Consider the following 19,673-nt stretch of genomic DNA (forward strand, 5'->3'; position numbering starts at 1 on the left):
TGAAATACGATCTGGTGATAACACAGAGTGTTTTATTCTGAAAATTAACCGGATGTTTTCATTTTGTTTTGGTGAAACCTGACTTCCTGTCCCGCTCCATCTGCTCTGTTGAGATTGATGCGTCGTGCTCCGGCATCCGGCAAAAATTGAAGTCTAGTGTATTGAGGACTTGAGGACTCCCACCTGCCGGATCAGAGACGCAGCCGGACCGCAACGGAGCGGATCCAGTGGAAGTTAACACATTGACTAGAATAGAAACCTATCAGATCTGGATCGGAGACGGACCGGACACGGATCTGGTGGAATTTGGCCGTAAACCTTCTCTAGAGAACATCAGATTAGTTGTTCGAGTATCAGGAGAGAAAAGTTTGGTCTGTTTAAAAGATCAGTCATTTCAGACCTTTGCTCAGAAACACACTATTTTAAATTATAGATAAATGTGTACATACTTTATTGAGTTGTAAATATTCTTTATCACATGGCTGAACATTTATTTTTTCATGACTCCTAAAAACTGTAAGACATTCCGAGTGAGCCAAAGGGAGAGAGCATCAGGTGTCTTATAGACCGAGCATAAGGCAGTGATCCCAGTCAGCAGGTGTCTCTGAAGAAGTCCCACGATATAAAAAAACATTATCAAACAAACATTTAAAGAAACTCTGAATGTGTGGGCACAGATTGTTACTTTAACACAACAAGTCAACTTTTCTTGTAGTTTTCTAACATGCAGAGTTTTGGTGTTCATCTGTCAAATTAGACTCAGACCAATTAAGCAGAGTGGACTTAGTGGATCATTCTTCATGTAAACTCAAGGTTATAGGATATACATTACAGATCAGGCTGCTCTTGTAAGATTATTATTATGATCATAATATGTTAAAAGCATCTTTATTTCAAAATCTGTACACAGGTAGAAGTTAAAACACTCTGCTCCACTTCTGTCTCACGAGACTCCTCCTAATCAGCGTCCTCTCCATCATCCAGCAGGAACTCACTGATCTCCTCTCTCATCTGAGACCTGCAAACAAAACACAACGTGTTGAAGAGCTGCTGTTTTTGTTTCAGAATCAGAAATACTTCATTTATCCCGGGGAGGGAAATTAGGTCATTACAGAGCTCTAATAAACAGGATGTAAGAATGTCAAAATATTAATAGAAGGAATAAAATAAGATATAAATAAAGATCAAATAAAATACAGACCAAATAAAATAATTAAATTAAATTAAATTAAATAAAGATCAAATAAAATCAAATAGAACAGAATAAAATATTCCCTTCATGACTTTGCTGCCCCTTTGCTGATCTGTTGTTTTCAGATCAGTTAATATGAACCAGCTAAAGTTTGTTCATATTTGTTGCAACAAAAGAAAAGAGTGTATTTTAATAAAATAATTCTCTTGACGCAGAGTCTGAGTGTTCATGCTCGGCTGTCATGTGATTAGTAGAAGAGGCAAATATTCTCTGCACCTCCTCTTCCTCCTCTGCGCCTCTGACAGGATGTAGAGCGGGAGATGATCCACGGAGGACTGGATTTAAGAGAGAGAAGAGAAACACAGAGAGGACACAGTCTCAGTGTCATTATATGAAGATGTTGGATGAAGTAGCTGACATCAAACAGAGAGCTTGGTGTATATGTGGTCAGTACACTCAGAGGATTTCACTCACCATGTCTTTGATGATCAGCTGACAGCTGTAACACAGCAGGCTCCTCAGGTTAGGCGGCTCTGTTAACCTGCAACGTAAAACACAGAATCTCAGTCCCAGAGGATCACTCTCATGATGAAGATGATGATGATGATGATGATGATGATGATGATGACTGTTTGGACACACAGCTGACCGTAAGATTTATTCATAACTGTAGTTATATCAGCTATGATCTGACGTAGCTGTACTTTCCCTGGATGCTGTGAACGCACCATCAGAACTCTGATCTGAGGTGTGGCTACAGATTCTCTAGGGCCCAATCTAAATGACTGTTTTCGAAACGGCTAACTACATACTACCTAGGAATGTAGTCGACAGTAGGTACTGCCTACTACATACTGCGTTTCAAGGTAGTCTGTAGTCTGACTGTTCTGTTGGATCTAGTCTTCAGGATGCTGGGTCAGGCGTCGCTGGATTTCTGGTTTCAGAAAGTGGAAGTAAACAACGACCAAGCTGATAGAGAAACTGCTTCTTTAGCATCACTGATGATTTAAAAAGTTAAGAAGTGGTTTATATGGAATTTAATAATGTTCACAGCACCTAAAAACTGAGTTCTCCCTGTCATTTACGGAAAAAAGAAGAAGCGTAACTTTAGCGCTGTGCATTGTGGGAAACAGTACGTGAGGGAGACTGGTCCACTGCATACTGAGACATGTTCCTGAGTCAGTAAGACATCTGGGTAGTTTTGGCATACTGCAGATTTTGCTCTTGTTTACATACTACATACTGAATTTAGGCCAAATCAGTACGTACTGCTAGTTTAGTAGGAGGTTTAGAAAACAGCCTCTATCCTCCCTGAACCCTTCTTGACTGAATTGACGTCACCTGTAAAGTGATTGAGGGCAGGAGGCTGTAGGGCTCTAACTGTATAATTGGGAATGGGACAGCACTTTGAGACCTGCATGACGTCATGTAGCTCACCTTAGCAGTGTTAGGAATTTTCATTACACAATTTTCACTTTCCTCAAAATCAAGGCTCTTAAGGGACTGACTGACAGACTGCCATGTGATCCAGGCTCTTACCGTACAGACTGCTTAACCACAACATTTAAAATATAAATACATAAGTTATACTGTATACACATATGTATAAACCTTGAGTTTGGAACGACCTCCCTGAGACGCTAAGGCTCACAGAGTCAGTGACGTCTTTTAAATCTCTTCTGAAGACTCACTTTCAGAGACTTTGTGACTTCACCTTTGAACTGCTTTTATTTTTTATTTATTTGTTTTTATTTAACTAATTAATTTGAATGTATTTATTTCACAACTAATTGTTTAATTATTTATTTTTTCATGTATTACTTTAATGTTATTAATCTATCCTTTTCTGTTTTCTGTAATGTGATGTCAACTTCTTCCTAAAACATTTGAATTGTCCTTTATCGCCTCTTTCATTTATTTACTTATATATTCTTTTACACCCTCTATTCCAATGATTTATTGGTCTCCTGTTTCATCACTGTATCCTGTTCAGTTTATTCTTTTTAATCTTTTGCGTTGTATTTCGTTTTTTTATTGTTAACATTTTCTACACTCCTGTCTGTCTGCTAAAGGTTTATTTTTCTGTCATCCTCCTGAATCCTGCCATGCTTTTTTAATTAAATAGAAGTTATAATACTATTATTATTAATTCTGAATACTTACTGGGCAGATGAACAGCAGCCTCCACCACCTGCTGCTCTCCCACAATCCTCTCCTCCTCCTCCAGAGGAGCAGCACTGTCCGGGGGGAGCGTTTGATTCAGGCTCAGCTTTAAGAGGGTGACAGGAAACAGATGTTATTAAGACCTGGGAGCTGAGTGTAGAACACGTTTGTGAGCTTCATGTGTGATCAGGTTCCCCTGCAGCACTCTCACAAAGAAATCAGTTACAACCATGCTCAACTTTATTTTGGCCAGACAACAAGATTATCTAATTATCTTATCATTCAAATAATAAAAAATATCAAGACCTGCCTGTTAGCTTTTCATGCTAACTGTCTTTCTTCAAACCCTGTTGGACTTCTGAAACCCTCAGAGTCACACTGACTCTACGATGAGGAGCGAGGATGACTACAAGAAATACAGAAGCATGTCTGGAGGTGAACTGTTAATAGATGGAGAGTTTGATTTACCTGGGGAGTTTTGTGTTGAGGGTTCAGCAATGTTGTTCCCTGACACTTTCAATTGGGAGAGCTGCTCAGAGATCAGAGTCATGTTAAAGGCTGAAGCATCCTCTGAAAAAAAGAGGGATTCAAGAGCAGAGGAGAAGAATAGACACACATTAAGTAGCTCACAGTGATTGAAAGGTTAATGTGTGATAGGGAATCATTTTGTGGCACCATGAGATGTGAACAGGAGAGGACACTGCCTTTTTATAAACAGCTCATGTTCATGTTCCAGATGTTTGAAGAAGAAGAAGAAGAAGAAGAAGAAGAAGAAGAAGAAGAAGAAGAAGAAGAAGAAGAAGAAGAAGAAGAAGAAGAAGAAGAAGAAGAAGAAGAAGAAGAAGAAGAAGAAGAAGAAGAAGAAGAAGAAGAAGAAGAAGAAGAAGAAGAAGAAGAAGAAGAAGAAGAAGAAGAAGAAGAAGAAGAAGAAGAAGAAGAAGAAGAAGAAGAAGAAGCCTAAATCATCTTCAACTTCCAACCACAGCACATTTATGTCTTTGCTAATGTGCTTCCTTATCTTATTTCAATTCTTCCAAAATGAACGTATTGTTGTTTTATTGGCAGCTCTTGACACATGATGTATGATAACAAAGCACAGTGATCAATGTTTCTGTCTTTTCTCCTGCGGGCTCCTTACGATCACAGCTTCACAGAGCGCCTTAAATTTCAGCCTCTGAAGAGACCGATAGGTTACTTTTCAGAACATGTTTCGAGCTCTGGTTCAAAGCTGTTATTTGAAATGATTTCATATAAGTTTGAGAACTCTTTCTAATGTTTATGCATCATTTTAGGAGTTTAAAATTCAACATTCAGTTTCTGGATTTCAGGCTGTGAAGACAAGAAAGAGAGGGCGGGTCTCTTACAGAAAACTGATGTTTTTCCTTTTACTGTTTTGCAAAAGTTGTTTTAAATGTTCCTGTAAAACGTTTCCTCAACTGTGGGGACCTTTTATGGAGCACTTTCAGCAACTTCAATCAATTTAAGAAACACCCTCCTTCTTTGTCTTTGACTTTACCGTCTTGTTTTTCTATCATTTTCAGGCATACAGTTTTAATGAGTGTTACTCATTTTCATTGTCACCTGAACACCTCTTTACCGGTTTCCAACAACTGCAAAAACAAATCCATCATCAAATGGTCGCTAGAGTTATCAGTGAATATGAAATGCAGCTGATATCTGCAAGTACTAAAAGAAACACAAGAGAGGAACTAATCCAAGAACACAGTGATCGTGATGGAAGCTTCAGGAGTCCTGAGAGCTGAGACGCTTTGAGACCCGGAGCTTCTCTCTGGTGTCCAACAAAGCCACACAGCTCTTAACATCGATGATATCACTGTGTTTCTATCATCATGTTTTATGATGAATGTCTTATTAATGCCATGTTCAATGGTTTTTTGTTTTTCTTGTGCTTTCAGCTGACTGAGTGAACATTTCAACCCCTTCCTCCCCTCAGTCTGTGAACCTTCAGTTCAGTCCCAACTCACCGACAGTCGTGTCCAGAGCACACATGCAGAACAAACATCTGTCAGAGTGTTCAGCTGTGGAGGAGCTCTTACAGGCCGTCTGCAGCTTCTCACTGGTCCTATAAACACACAACAGGTTCGATTAAGTTGCTACACAGGCTGAAAGCTTAAATCCACAATGTTTAGTTTGTGAGGAAGTCTTTCCCTCCAAAATATGATGTTAACAGAGAACACATATGGGCCCTCTTATTATAACTAAATGTCATAAATTACTGTATTTACCTAGAATTACTACATGACAGATACCTGGTTTTAGGACTATTTGTTATGTAAAGTCTTTATTTGAGGAGATAAATACAAATATAGTGAATCACAGTGTCTTTATCTCCCACTGACCTGTAGATGGCGCTGACAGTGTGGGGGAAGTCTGCCTGCAGTCTGGTGATGAAGCCCTCAGTCAGACGCTGGATACTGGCTTTGTCTGCAGTCTGTGGGTCAGATACAAACACACACTGAGGGACGGATCACTGTAGACATATTGGACAGGTTCATGTTTGTTAAAGAACACAAAGTGATCGAAGGAATCAGCTGTAAACAACACCTCCTATCACTGACAGAGTCAGAAGGCGTTTTTCAACCAGAGGAACTTTGCCCCTGAACTACGTGCGTTTCAACCGGTGGACTCAGGGTCTAAATTTAGTTCCTGGGTAGTTAATCTCTCCCCTAAAAAGCCCCTGCTTGGGGGGGTAGTACTTTACAAAGGTCCCAGGACTTTCAGGGACCAGGGCCTGCAATGCTGAACGTGTCTGATTGGTAGATTAACCGCAGCGTTTTTATTCCTCCCTCCGTCCACAATAACATCACAAACATCTGTGATTCACTTGATTTCTCTTTCTTTCATTAGTTTTGATTTGTTCTATCTTTTTTGTATGTGTGTGTACTTTTCAAAAGAAGAAGCTGTGATTCTCTTGATTTAGCAGCTTGTAACAGTAGTCTTCTCTCAGCCCACCGTGAATGCGTCTCTCCCGGTGTTACGGTTTTAAAAGTGACCCTGTAAACTGGAGACCTTCAGCTGAACGTGTCAGTGTTTGTGGAGTTTACACAGCTGTTGAAACACAGAGGGAGTTCCTGGGAATGCAAACTAGTTTAGTTTTTATTAAGATTTCAAAATATCCTCATCAGATATTTAATGATCGTCTAAAGACGTTTATGAGGGATGCATCCGGCTTAGTTCAGCATTTCCAATATGGCACCCGCCGACAATCGGCTTCAAAACAGCGCTTCAGGAACAGATGGGTGACGTCAAGGATAATATGTCTATTATTTATACAGTCTGTGGTTGTATCTCAATCTGCATCTCTAATACACAGTGAGAAAATAATCTGCTTAACTATGCTCTCTTGAAATAGCCCACTGCAAAACGAATCCCAACAGTTGAGTAACCTAATCTCTTCAACTTCACTAACAAATATCTTCATCTCTTGGTATCCTTATTCTGCCTCTTTATTTTGTACATCCTGTTGTTCAATGAATGATTACAGAACATTAAATGATGGAGGTAATGTTAAATATTAAAGTCCATCTGTGACAATCTTTTAACTGGCTGCCATTCCATCAGTCTCTCTCTCTCCACATATTATGTCATGATTTCTCTCTTCCTGTAACCTACAAGCACAGACTTTCCTCTTTACCTTCTTTTCCCCTGCGGTCGTTCTCACCTTTGTTCCCAGGCTCGGTATGAAAACAGACGGCACGTGGAACAAGTGGTTGTAGTAAGCTATGTCTTTAGACGAGTAGTCCCTCATCGGCCTCACTAATGTTATGTCCCCGTATCTGGAGTCTGAGAAACCCTGGAAAAACAAGCACAGACATGTATACACACATAGAAGTCAGATTTGCTACACAGCTAATATCCAGTGATAAAGAGGACAGCTAAACTGGAGTTCTCTCGTTCTAGTTTTCTCTTGCTTTTAGTAAAAACAGTGTCTTTCAGCCTCACTCTCTATCATCCACACACACACACTCACACATGCATACGCACCGTGTCCTGAGCCAGCTGTGCTCCTCTGCCCAGTGACACGCTGGTGAGTAGTTTCACAGCCAGTCTGGTGCAGCTGTCTCCGAGCATCAGTTTGCTGTAGCCTTCAGCTCGAGCTGTGTGCACCAGCAGATGCTGCCTTTAAGGAGAACACACACAGAGGAGCCAGAGTGAGACATCTAAAGATACAGGCTGTACTTTACATAAATGATGATTTGGGCGTGCCCCTCAGTCCGACCTTAAAGTGTGTAGCAGGTCTTCTTTAGCGGTCAGTGTCTTCACAGAGCCAATCAGCTGCTGCAGAAGTTGTGTATGGGATTCCTGAACATCAGGCGGGGATGTTTCTTCCTGCTCAGTTTGTGTCAAACAGATACTGCTGTCACTCTGGATGAACTGATCCACAGCTGCTTTGTACGCACCGGCAGGCTGATCTGAAGCTGCCGGGCCGGTCAACAGAACCGAGCCGGGGAGGTCCAGAACCTGAGAGAAGGTTGGAGGACACATTCTGTTAATACACTTTATTACCCGGCTCTCTTACTGATCTTCTAGTTGTGTAAGAACCTTGATTCTGATTGGTCAAAACCCCTTGATAACGGTTATTAGCTTTCACTTCGCCGGCCACACTGTACCCCCTTTATTTTGAACCAAGGGGGAAAAAACGTCCTGAGTTGTTTGTTTAACTCTGATTCTTTAAAAGGGCGGGATGCTGCACTAAATGTTGATAAAAACAGATTTCTAATCATTCAAATCCTACATTTGAACAACATATCAAATGTTTCTAACAGTTGGTTCAGAGACATGTTTCCTGTTCATCGGCTCTTCTTTGAGCAACACTCTGTAAACGTTGGTGAACCCAGGAGACCAGGTTCTGGACTTTAAAGTCAAATGTTGTCCCATTCCTGCCTGATAGAGGATTACAGCTCCTCAACAGTTCAGGGTCTCCTTTGTCGTATTTTTAGTTTCATGATGCTCCAAATGTTTTCAATGGGGGACGAGTCTGGACTGCAGGCAGGCCAGTTCAGCACCTGGACTCTTCTACTACAGAGCCATGCTGTTGTAACACGAGCAGAATGTGGTTTGGCATTGTCTTGCTGAAATATGTAAGGTCTTCCTGAAGACGTCAATGTCTGGATGGCAGCCCACATATTTATATTTTATATTCATACATAAAAGTAGTATGGGAGGTAGAACCTTCAGTTATCAGGCCCCTCTCCTTTGGAATCATCTACCAGTCAGGGTCTGGGAGGCAGACACCCTCTCCACTTTTAAGAGTAGGCTTCAAACTTTCCTTTTTGATAAAGCTTATAGTTAGAGGTGGATCAGGCTTGGACCAGCTCTTAGTTATGCTGCTATAGGCTTAGATTGACACACTTGGATCCTGTCTTTCCCTCTCTCTCCTCTGCCTGTCTCTTACTTTACCTCTCCCTGTCTCATTAAAGTCACTAACCATAGACCTTTCTGGAGTCCCTGAGCTCCCTTGTCTCGTAGGTTCCTCTGGATCTCTGCTGCTGTGGACGTGCCAGACTCCAGCTGCTACAACTACTACTATCTGTCTCACCACTATCATCTCTCTCTCTCTTCATCTCCCTCTATCTCTCTCTCCAACATGGTCTCAGCAGATGTGTGTCTAACATGAGTCTGGTCCTGCTGGAGGTTTCTGCCTGTTAAAGGAAGTTTGTCCTTGCCACTGTAACTTGCTAAATGCTGCAAAGTGCTCTGCTCATGGTGGATTAAGATGAGATCAGACTGAGTCCTGTCTGTAAGATGGGACTGGATCTGATCCTGTCTTGATGTTGGGTCTTTGTTAATAATAGAACACAGAGTACGGTCTGGACCTGCTCTGTTTGGAAAGAGTAATATTTCCGTTAACCCTCTGTTGTCCACACTGACCTGCTCGAGAGGCACGATGTGGAAAGGCAGACCAGTAGCTTTGAAAACTGCCTGCAGCTCAGCCACCGTCCTCTGTCTCTCCTCTGCAGACTGACCTGTAGCTCCTCCCTCTGGAAGATACAAGAACAACCAATGCTGAATGTTTTAAACAGAACCACCAGGATGTCCCCCTGGACAAACATCCGATTATCAACCTCAGTTTAAGAGTGATACTTGTGATCTAATTTACCATCAATGTAGACGATGCCCGGTAAGAATCTCAGCTTCTTGTGAGCGCTCTGACTCAAACCCTGCAGGAAGAAAGGTTTCCAGTCTCTTTAACATCCAAACAAAAACAAGTGTATGATGCCACTAAGATAAAAACACAGGTTATTGTCATTGATAGTGACAACATATAATATAATATTAAACACTGGACTGTGAGACAAATGGTTGAACCTCTTGAACTAGACTGAGCATGGAGCAGGAAGAAGGACCTCCAGATACAGCCAGCAGCACCTGCAAACAGACGACACACTCTCAGTATCACTGCTGCTGTCTTCTATTAATGCATCACACCTTTCCATGTGGTAGGGATGTAAGGATATATCACAAGACGGTAAAAAATTGGTACAAATAAGGGTGGATTAAAATCAATTTAACAACATTTGTATCTGGATATTAGTTTTAAACAGTAGAAGGCGCTATCTGCATTTCACTCCGCTAGTTCAACATCATGAAGTCTCTTGTGCTGCTCTCTCGTCCCTCGCTGAGTTGATCATAACAGACATGGCGGCAGCAGGTGAAGACCGAGCAGTTCAGGATGCACCTTTGTGTTTAAGATCTGAGGTTTGGCAGCATTTTGTCTTTCCCTGATACTCCTGAAGAAAAACAGGTCAACTCCAAGCCAGGAGCATCAGCTGCACTTTAGTTTATTTAAAGAGATTGACCTTATTTGTTTTAATATTCAACACTTTCATTTGGGAATCGTTCACTTTCCATTTATATTTATAATTGTTCTGAAATTTTCCAACAAGGTATTTTTGAATGGTGAGTTTATTTTTTTTGCAAAGTACTGAAAAAAAGTGTGCAGTGGTTTTATTTGAGTTACAACACACCTTAAAAATGAAAAAGGATTACTTTGTTTACAAAGACATATAAGAGAAAAAATATATATTGCAACTGTCCATATCTGAGAATTGAAATACAATAATAGTTATCTAAATTTTGAGTTCAATCCAGTTTTCTTAAACAGAGTTAGAGAATCGTGAGTGAATCGTATCGTGAAACAAAAATCAGGATTCCAATCGAATCTTGGGTTGAGTGTCTCCTTACATCCCTACCATGTGGTGCTACTTATTATGTGTAGATATATTAAACTCAGAGAATACTTATAGTAATGTGTGACTCATCACTTATATGATCTTTTATTATCAGGCTCACAGCTCACCTTCTCTGCAGGGAAGATGATCCTGTTTTTACCTAACATGGCTCTGAACTTATGGATGAAGTATTCTTTGAAACATCCCCTGAAACAGAAAAAGAACAAAGTGTAAAAACTATAGACTTTATAATAAAACAGGTATAAACACAGTGAATGTACATGATGTTGTAATCTGTCTCTGCAACTTCCTGTAGAGGTGTCACTGCACAGATTAAAGCCCCTGCAGCTAAATGAACATCCTCTCTCTTTGTATTGATAAAGAAAGATCTCATTGATTAAACTGCTCTCCTCTCATTTTTAGAGATCATTTTAAAGTATTGGTTTTCATTTAGTACAGGGCACTCTCACACACGTGATTCATGCTTATTGTGTGAAAGATAACCTGTGGTATAACATCCTCCTACAGCTGAACAGTAGACACCAATGAAACAGGACAGAGATGCAAGTCTCTTAACATGTTCTGTTGTTCTCATTGTAGGTCATCACATGTGGTGTTTTTTTACTTTTATTTCTTAATTTGTTCTTGGTATTATAATTACTATTATTATGATCATCATTTTTTATTTACTTATTTTTATTCATTATTATTATTATATATTATTTTTGTATTGTTATTCTTGTTGCTTTTTTACCATTTGTATTTATTTATTTTTTAAACATTAACCTATTTATCTTATTGTAGTTTCACTATTTTTTATTTTCCTTTCTATTATTTCAAATTATCATCATTTATTATTATTGGTTGCTTTTTCGTTCATTCACTTATTGTGTTTCTTATACAAAAAACATCCCTTACTTTAAAGGTGACATATCATGCAAAATTGACTTTTTAATGGTTCTCTACCTGAAATATGTTTCCCTGGCATGTCTACAGACCCCCCGAGAATGAAAAAAAACCATTCTGCCCCTGTTCTGATTTCTCCACCTTTCTGTAAATGTGTGTGAAACGAGCCGTTTCAGACTTCTGTGTTTTTGTTACGTCACAACAATATCCGGTCTGTCACAGAGTCAGAGCTCGGAGCTTGTTCAGCCCATAGACTGTATAAAATAATACTGAATCCCCCCCCCCCGTTTTTCATTACCTGCACACATGTGTGCTAACAAGGAGCTTAAGAGGGAGGCATGCTAGTTGTAGGCTGTCTTAATAAACACAAAGGTTGGTTTTACTCCCCATGTCTGCAGATTTGAAGATCTAGTGGATGATTTTTATTTATCATGGATAAGTGCCAGCGCTAGTTAGCATAGCCACATAGCTACATGTTCGTAGCTGTGTACCAAGACACACGTCTACATACTGATAAATAAAACAACAAGAAACACTAAATCTATGACCAATCCTTCAGAAAGGTCCTGCTGCAGGCGCCTCTCCATCAGGATCAGATTCTGGATCAGATTCAGAGGGTTGAAGTAACGTGATCTCTGAGCAGCCGTGTATATTCAGCCAACATGTAAACATTAGATCAACGTGCTGGAGAGCCGAGGGCACATCCACTTCCTGAGGGGGCGTGGTCAGAGGGAAAACAGAGTGTTCTGAGGAGGACTGAAGAAGAGGGTTTTTCAGGCATGCCAAAATCTGATTTCAAAGTGTTTTTTTGAGCATAAACTTTAAAGACATGTTTTGGGGACCTCTTAGACCAATATATATTGATGAAAAAAGTGTGATATGTCACCTTTAATTGTTTACATTTATATTTTGTATGTAATGTGTAAAATACAAATAAACAGATCTTTGAAAAAAGAAGAAAGAGTTGCACGTCTCACCTGCAGTATGAATGTCCCGCTCTGATGACCACGGCTGCAGTCGCCTCCTTACATTTGACACATTTCTTGGAAACACTAAGAAATGAGAAACAGAAGACGTCTTAAAACACATGAGGGTTCATATCTTACACATTTATGTCATCATACAGAGGAGTCCTGATCCACTCAGGAGGTAAGTGTTCACAAGAATGTTAAATGAAATGTTGAAGCTGATGTTTTCATCTATTGTTGAATCTTATATTTCATCTCATGGTTTTAATGCTTTTTTAGTTTCTCGTTTTAGTGTTGTGCTCATAAGTATGAACTAATCCCCTTTAGATGAGTTCACAGTACTGCTGACTATGCAACTGAGGAGCTATTTAGGGTTCAGTGTCCGACCCAAAGACGCTGCACGTGGACTGCTGGAGCTACCATGGAGCCACAAACCCTCCAACTGAAACATGAGCAACTCCACCACTGAGCCACAGTCCAGCACCTTGTTTTCTTTCATCACTTGATCAAATCCAGTCCCTGATTGATTCAGCCAAAGCAGGATCAACCTGCTGCTTTAGAAGGAGAACATTACTCCCACTAACATGTCACTGCTGCCCTCTGTTGGCCACATCATACACTGTCTGCTCCAAACTGCATCCAAATGCTCACACCGTACTCCTGATGTGAGCATCTCCCAGAAACTTAGCAGTGCAGCTGAGTTAGAATGACTCTCTGTAAACCACTTTGTCATTCTGTGGGGAATTTAAAAAGCTATTTTTCAAAACCCCTCATAAATGTATGAACACACTATAACAGAGAGCAATATCTCTTTTCAGCACAGAGCATGTGAAGCATTGTATTTAAAGCACGGTTTTATGAAGGATAATGGAACCTGTGATAAATGGAAACAAGGAAAAAAAAAACAGTGACAGTGAGATCTGAAAGTGGCCTATGTCATGCCAATCTGTAGATCAGGGGTGTCAAAAATGCGGCCCGTGGGCCTAAACCGGCCCGCCAGAGGTTCCAATCAGGCCCGCGGAACGACTTTGCAAAGTGAAAAAATGACAGAGAAGACATTAACTGCAATTTTTCAATAAAAATAACTACTATTTTAAATTTGTCCTCTGGGGGTCGCATACAATCATAGTGCTGATAGAGCGCACCCGAACAGCGCTTTTTTTCCGGGACTTCTTTTCTCAAAGTGAGAAAATAGATGACTTGCTGTTTGCATAATCCGGTTGAGATTCATAAAGACTTTTTAGAGAACTATAAGATGATCCACTAACTACCAACACTAGCACTACACTGCATACAACACTGTGCAGCAAACAAACTGTTCCTGCTGGAGCTGAGGGGTCCAAAACAGTCAACTTTAGTCTTCTTCATGATAATAATGTCTGTTCTTTTGCTGTTAACATTTCACTCTGTGTGTCAGGTGAATGGGTAACCTGTGTGTTTGGTGTGTTCTCAGCAGGTTTCAGGACTTAAAGAGTAAAATATTCAGCCCCACTATGAGACTCATCATGACGAAAAATACAACAGCTGTTTTAGTAGAGAGATAGTTCATTAAATGTGAACATTTTCAGAATGGACTTGTACTTTTTTGCACTAAAATAAAGGGAAAAATGTAGAGTTGTTGTTATTTATAGGTTATTATGTTGTGATTTCACTGGTCCGGCCCACTTCAGATCAACTTGGGCTGTATGTGGCCCCTGAACTGAAATGAGTTTGACGCCCCTGCTGTAGATGGTGACCTGCCGAGACGTGTCACTCCTAAAACAGCAGCAGGTGCCTTTCTCTACCAACATGTCAGAGAGCCAAGCTGCTTTTCTTGTGATCAGTCTTCAAATAGTCTTACATTATCTTGTTTGATGATCATTTTGTTTGAAAACTGTAAATATTGTCTTTTTGACTATATTTAAAAAAAAAAAATGGTTTCCAACCATATTGACATACTGTCTATTCTTTAGACGTGTCATTTATTTTCATCAAAATAAATCATCAATACTGCACTGAATAGGCTTTGTGATGTTAACCAGAAGGATCAGAGTCATCTCAAATAGCAGTGTTTGTCCATTTGCAATACAAGGAAAAGGAAGACTGTTCCTGGATGCTGACTAAAATAGCTCCTCTGTTATCATCAAGTTCTCCCTTCTTCAACAAAGTGTGGTTGAGAGTAAATATATATGATATATAAAACACATTGTGTGTATTTAGAAGCCCATTAAGTGCAGTACTGATGATTTATTCATATGAAAATAAAGAACACGTCTCAAGTGTGTGTATGAGGATTTCAATAAAGGAGTGACGGCAAAGGTCACTTTTTGATCTATGCGCTGTCTCAAAACTTTAAAGACACCATGATGATGCATTGGTTGATATCATGTCAGGGCTGCAAACTGTGGATGACCTTAATCCACGGCTCCTAAAGTGAGGGTCGAGACCCCCTGGGGGTTTGCAGGATACCCTCCCAAAAATGACATATTTCACCAATTATTGTGGAAATATAAACAAAAATAGAACATTTTAAAGAAAACCATGCAAATAACAAGTATTTAGACTGTTTGCTACTTTTCTTTGTTGCCACATGACTCCTGAGGTGATTATGCCAGATTAACGACGTGAGCATCTATCCAGGGCCAGCCCGTGGCATAGGCAGTAAAGGCAAATGCTAGGGGTTCTGGCCTTCCATAGGGGGTGCCGCTTGCCCCCTAAATGAGTGAAAATTTGAAGTTAGTAGGAAAAATAATATTGTTTTATAATATAATTTGGTGTTAAATTGCTGGGTTAAAGTAATGTCAGTATACATTTAAAGCTTGTGATTCACTTTTGGTTTTGAAAAAAATGGTTTGTAAAGCAGTTTTTGAAGGTTATTCTCATGATTTACTGTTTTTATTTTGTTGTTTTGTAGGCTAGGCTTAAAACTGCTGTTGGTAGTCGTGATATAAACATCAGTTCTGAGAGAGTTTTGGAATGTCAACACTACCCCTCCCCTCTCTGCTTTCGTAACCCCGCCCCCAAAACATCATTGTGCTTGTTCTATGACGAAGTAGTGGCTTCCCAGCCAATCAGAGCGACAGGACAGAGGGTCAGGAGTAGCTCTGATTGGTCCGTCATAACGTGAACGAGGGAAATAATAACACTGCTTGATACAAAGGCATTGGAAAACACAGAGATTTCGACATAATCTCAAATTACTTCACTTAGAGATGAGTGGATATTATGATCTTTTCTCCAAACCCAGCAAAAAAGTACAGTTTTTACACCATTCCTACCAACAGCAGCTTTAAATGAGCATTTTGTGTCTGCGTTTTCAGTCATTCATTCAGTACATTACTGTTGTTGAAAGTGTCTGTACTGTGAAAATGAGTGTTATATAATGACTGAATAAATACTACTTCTATATTATGTATTTTGAAATATAAATAACAGTGTTATTACCATTTTATTGTAATGTTCTTTTAGAGGTCATTTAAAAATAAAGAAAACCTGTAAAACATAAAACTGTATGTCAGTTGTCTTTAAGTGTTGTGATTGTTGGTGGAGTTGTCTACAATACAAGGGGCATCAGTTGAAATCTTGCCCAGGGCGCCAAGTCGGTAAGGGCCGGCTCTGCATCTATCTTTCTAACTTTTATTGTCTTTTGTCCACTTTGGGGTTTGTCTATTAGACATTATTAGGTTATTGTATGTGAGGGATCGTGGGCTGAAAAGTTTGGAAACCCCTGACCTAAAGGATCCACTGTTAGTCTGCTGGCTGTCAGATAACTACTTTAAGTAAAGTTTCTCTCTTTGTTTCATGTGGAGGATTGCAGCTCGCACACATTAGTCTTAGACTAACAAGACATGTACCTGATGAGTTGAGGTAATGACAGGCACAGCTGAAAAACTCATCTGACACTTAGTTCTGATCATGTCTGACTCCACTGTACTTTTGTTATGACATAGTTTATAGTGTCAGTGTTTCCCTGTCCTGATCCACAGACTGAGACTAAAACAAAGAGGTTATGTCACTGTCAGCACATGAACATCATAGAATAGATTATAGACCTGAGGGGATGAGAGGCTCTCTGCACACCTACCTGGGCACCGCCGCGCGCTCCAGGTCATCCTTGTAGTCTTCTTCCACCTGACACATTGGAAGACTGCGAACAGATAAAACCACAGGTTACTACTGAATGACTCCAAACTTTAAACTTATAGAACAGAGGAACTTACATCCACAAGATCAATCACACGGACTGATTCAGAGCAGAGAAGACATAATATGAAGACAGAGTCTCGTGTTTCTCTAAACTCTCGTTGATATCTTTGATGTTGTGTTATAGATCCGTTAAATATTCACTTTAAGACCCTCTAAATACTGAACGCGGAGGATTGTCTCGTGTCTGCTGCAATCATCTAAACATTGTCCCCCTTTGATGACGTAGGTAACCTTCGTGACGTCGTGGTTGGGATCCAACGTGTGACATTAGCGCCATCTACTGGAAAATCAAAACAATACATAACACAGACAGAGAAACAGCTCATCCCTTGTTTATCAGGCCTTCTCATGAACCTGAAAGTCTGTCACTCTTCCTCTTCTCATCATCATCTTCAAAAACTTCTGACATCATCAACAACCATTCAATTATTCAGATCACGTGCATCAGCATCCAGTCTATTATTAATCCTCATGGCCTGAAAACCTTTATCCTGTCCTTGTTTCTATTTTATTTTTTAATGAATGTCTAAAAGTTTATTTTTCACACCTTTAGCAATTTTTTCATTCTTTTATTTTTCTAGGTTTTATTCCACACTTAAACAGGACGTAAATCTCAAACATATTTACTTTTCATTTGAGTTTAAGTGAGCACTTTTTTTTAACTAAAGAAAACAAAGATGACAAATACACATACAACAAGCAAAGAAAACACAACAGTCCATAGAAGTTGAACCAAGGGGGTTACAGTACAGCTGTAGATCTTTACCTGAAATCCATTCCATGTGGGTTAATCAACTCAATCCATCCTCTCCAACATTTATCAAAAACATCACTTTTGAGCCTCAGAGTAAATGTTAGTTTTTCCATTACAAAAATGTCATGCATCACATTAAACCAATCTGTTATTTCAGGTGAATCCTGACATAACCACTTTTAGTTATGGCTTTTCTGCTGGCACCAGCATTACTCTAAACATGTAAACTCTGGAAAAGCCGAGAAGTTGAGGTGGCATCTTTCCCAGATACAAGACTTGAAAACATAAATCAATCTTGATTTTTAAAACTTGTTCAATGCTACCTTTTGATTGACCTCCACTAATTTTGCTTCTCCGAACAATCCCAAAACACATGAAAGTAATTTGCTTCAAACATATTTACATACAAAAAAAACACAACAAAGAAAAACAGAAGGGGGGCAGAGGGTGGGGGCATCAATAAATACTTAAAGCATGCTTGAAGTTCACGTAAAGTGTAAATTCATGTTAATATGGCTGATTAGTAATAATATCATATTTACTCTGGTAAGGAGTTCAAGAAGGATCTAACCGCATCCCACAATCCATGTAATCCCTGATAAAGATGCATTAATGTGGCAGCAGCTCATTCCATCCTGATTAGGTCTATAAACTCTTCTAACCAGCTGCTCACACTGAAACAGGTTGGAGTTCATATCTTCCAATTCAAAACAATTCTCCGTTTAGCAGCTAATGTTACAACCCCTCTATTCTGTCACCTAATAAACAAAATGCAAGACATACTGGAACAACAACATGAAGGATCTCTGTGAGGGCATGTCTCACAGCTGACCAGAGGGAATTCAGAGCAGGGCATTCCCATAGACAATGTATAAGGGTGATTCTTCTGCCACAGCCATGCCAGTATCAAGAGCTTCATCCTTTCCTTAGATCATGATGATGAGGTCAAAAACAAGGTAAGAAGACTGAGAAGCATTGTATCACTTAGCATATATCAACACCGACAGGTAAACAAGCAACTAAAATCACAGGGTTTCATTAAACAGTTGTAGTGTAGAAATTCAGCAGACGTGTAATGATAACCTCCTTTAAATCAGCTACAGTTGAAACCAGAAGTTTACATACACTGTATAAAAAGACACATCATCTTTTTTTCTCACTGTCTGACATCCAATCAGACTTATCGTTTCTTGTTTTAGGTCAGTTAGGATCAAAAAAATTATTTAGATTTGCTAAATGTCAGAATAATGAGAGAGATAATTTATTAGAGGTTTTAGTATTACTCTCTTCAAAGTCAAAAGTTTACATACACTATGATTACTGTGCCTTTAAACAATTTGGGAAAGCCCAGATGATGATGATGATGGCTTTGGAAGTTTTTGATAGGTTAATTGACAAGAATTGAGTTAACTGGAGGCACACTTGTGGATGTATTTTATAGGCACAACTCAAACACACTGCTTCCTTGTGAGACATCATGGGAAAATCAAAAGAAATCAGCCAAGATATCAGGAAGAGAATTGTTGACCTCCACAACTCTGGTTCCGCCCGGGGTACAATTTCCAGATGCCTGAAGGTGCCACGTCCATCTGTGCAAACAATTATATGCAAGTATAAACACCATGGGAATGTCCAGGGGTCATACCGCCCAGGAGGGAGACTGCTTCTGTGTCCCAGAGATGAACTTTTATTGGTGCAAAATGTGTTTGTCAACCCCAGAACAGAAGCAGAAGACCTTGTGAAGATGCAGGCTGAAGCTGGTGAGAAAGTGTCATTGGGTGCATCTCAAAGCTCTAAACGTCCATCCTCGCGTCTCATCCTCGCGTCTCTTCCTCGTGTCTTGGTCCTGCCCACCAGAGATGCGAGGAAATAAAACCAGAGGAGAGAGGAGATTTGTATTTAGAGAAATGAGACGTCCTCTCCTCCGGAGCGTCACGTGAAGCGACGTCGGTTTGTGATGACGGCTTTAACAGCTGTTTGTGTCTGCACACATGTTCACTGTAATAACTCTGATAAATATAAACAGTGACAGAGCTCTGTCTCTGTGTTTACATGTTTAACACACACCTGCACATGAAGAGAATCTGCTCTCTGTTTATTCTGTCCTGAAGCATCACGGATCGATTCACCGGTAAAATCCCTCATTATTAAATTATTTATTACTTTAAGGGAAAATAGAAACCATGCAACTCTTTTCAAACCCCGTGCTCATTAATGATCAGCCTCGTATGAAACTTTATTAACCTGACAGGAAATATAACAAGTGTTTTTTACTAACAGACAAACTTTACTGTCAGACTTCTCTTCATGAA

The 19,673-nt window shown here is 39.8% G+C and overlaps 1 protein-coding gene across 1 annotated transcript; it reads right to left on the reverse strand.

Annotated features, from left to right (window-relative positions):
- Window positions 1-434: 434 nt before the first annotated feature.
- On the reverse strand, window positions 435-16,842 carry ctu2 (cytosolic thiouridylase subunit 2 homolog (S. pombe)). Its single transcript, XM_034682399.1, has 17 exons — window positions 16,622-16,842; window positions 16,486-16,548; window positions 12,432-12,506; window positions 10,677-10,755; window positions 9,686-9,745; window positions 9,477-9,537; window positions 9,248-9,357; window positions 7,596-7,837; window positions 7,361-7,496; window positions 7,038-7,169; window positions 5,716-5,807; window positions 5,341-5,438; window positions 3,824-3,925; window positions 3,356-3,461; window positions 1,667-1,733; window positions 1,469-1,527; window positions 435-1,018 (listed from the first exon to the last, which is right to left on the reverse strand). Exons 2-17 carry the CDS (start codon window positions 16,539-16,541, stop codon window positions 958-960), a joined length of 1,536 nt encoding a protein of 511 aa, XP_034538290.1. The 5' UTR covers window positions 16,542-16,548; window positions 16,622-16,842; the 3' UTR covers window positions 435-957.
- Window positions 16,843-19,673: the final 2,831 nt, after the last annotated feature.

The sequence above is a fragment of the Notolabrus celidotus genome, chromosome 4, assembly GCF_009762535.1.
Source record: "Notolabrus celidotus isolate fNotCel1 chromosome 4, fNotCel1.pri, whole genome shotgun sequence".
NCBI lineage: Eukaryota > Metazoa > Chordata > Actinopteri > Labriformes > Labridae > Notolabrus > Notolabrus celidotus.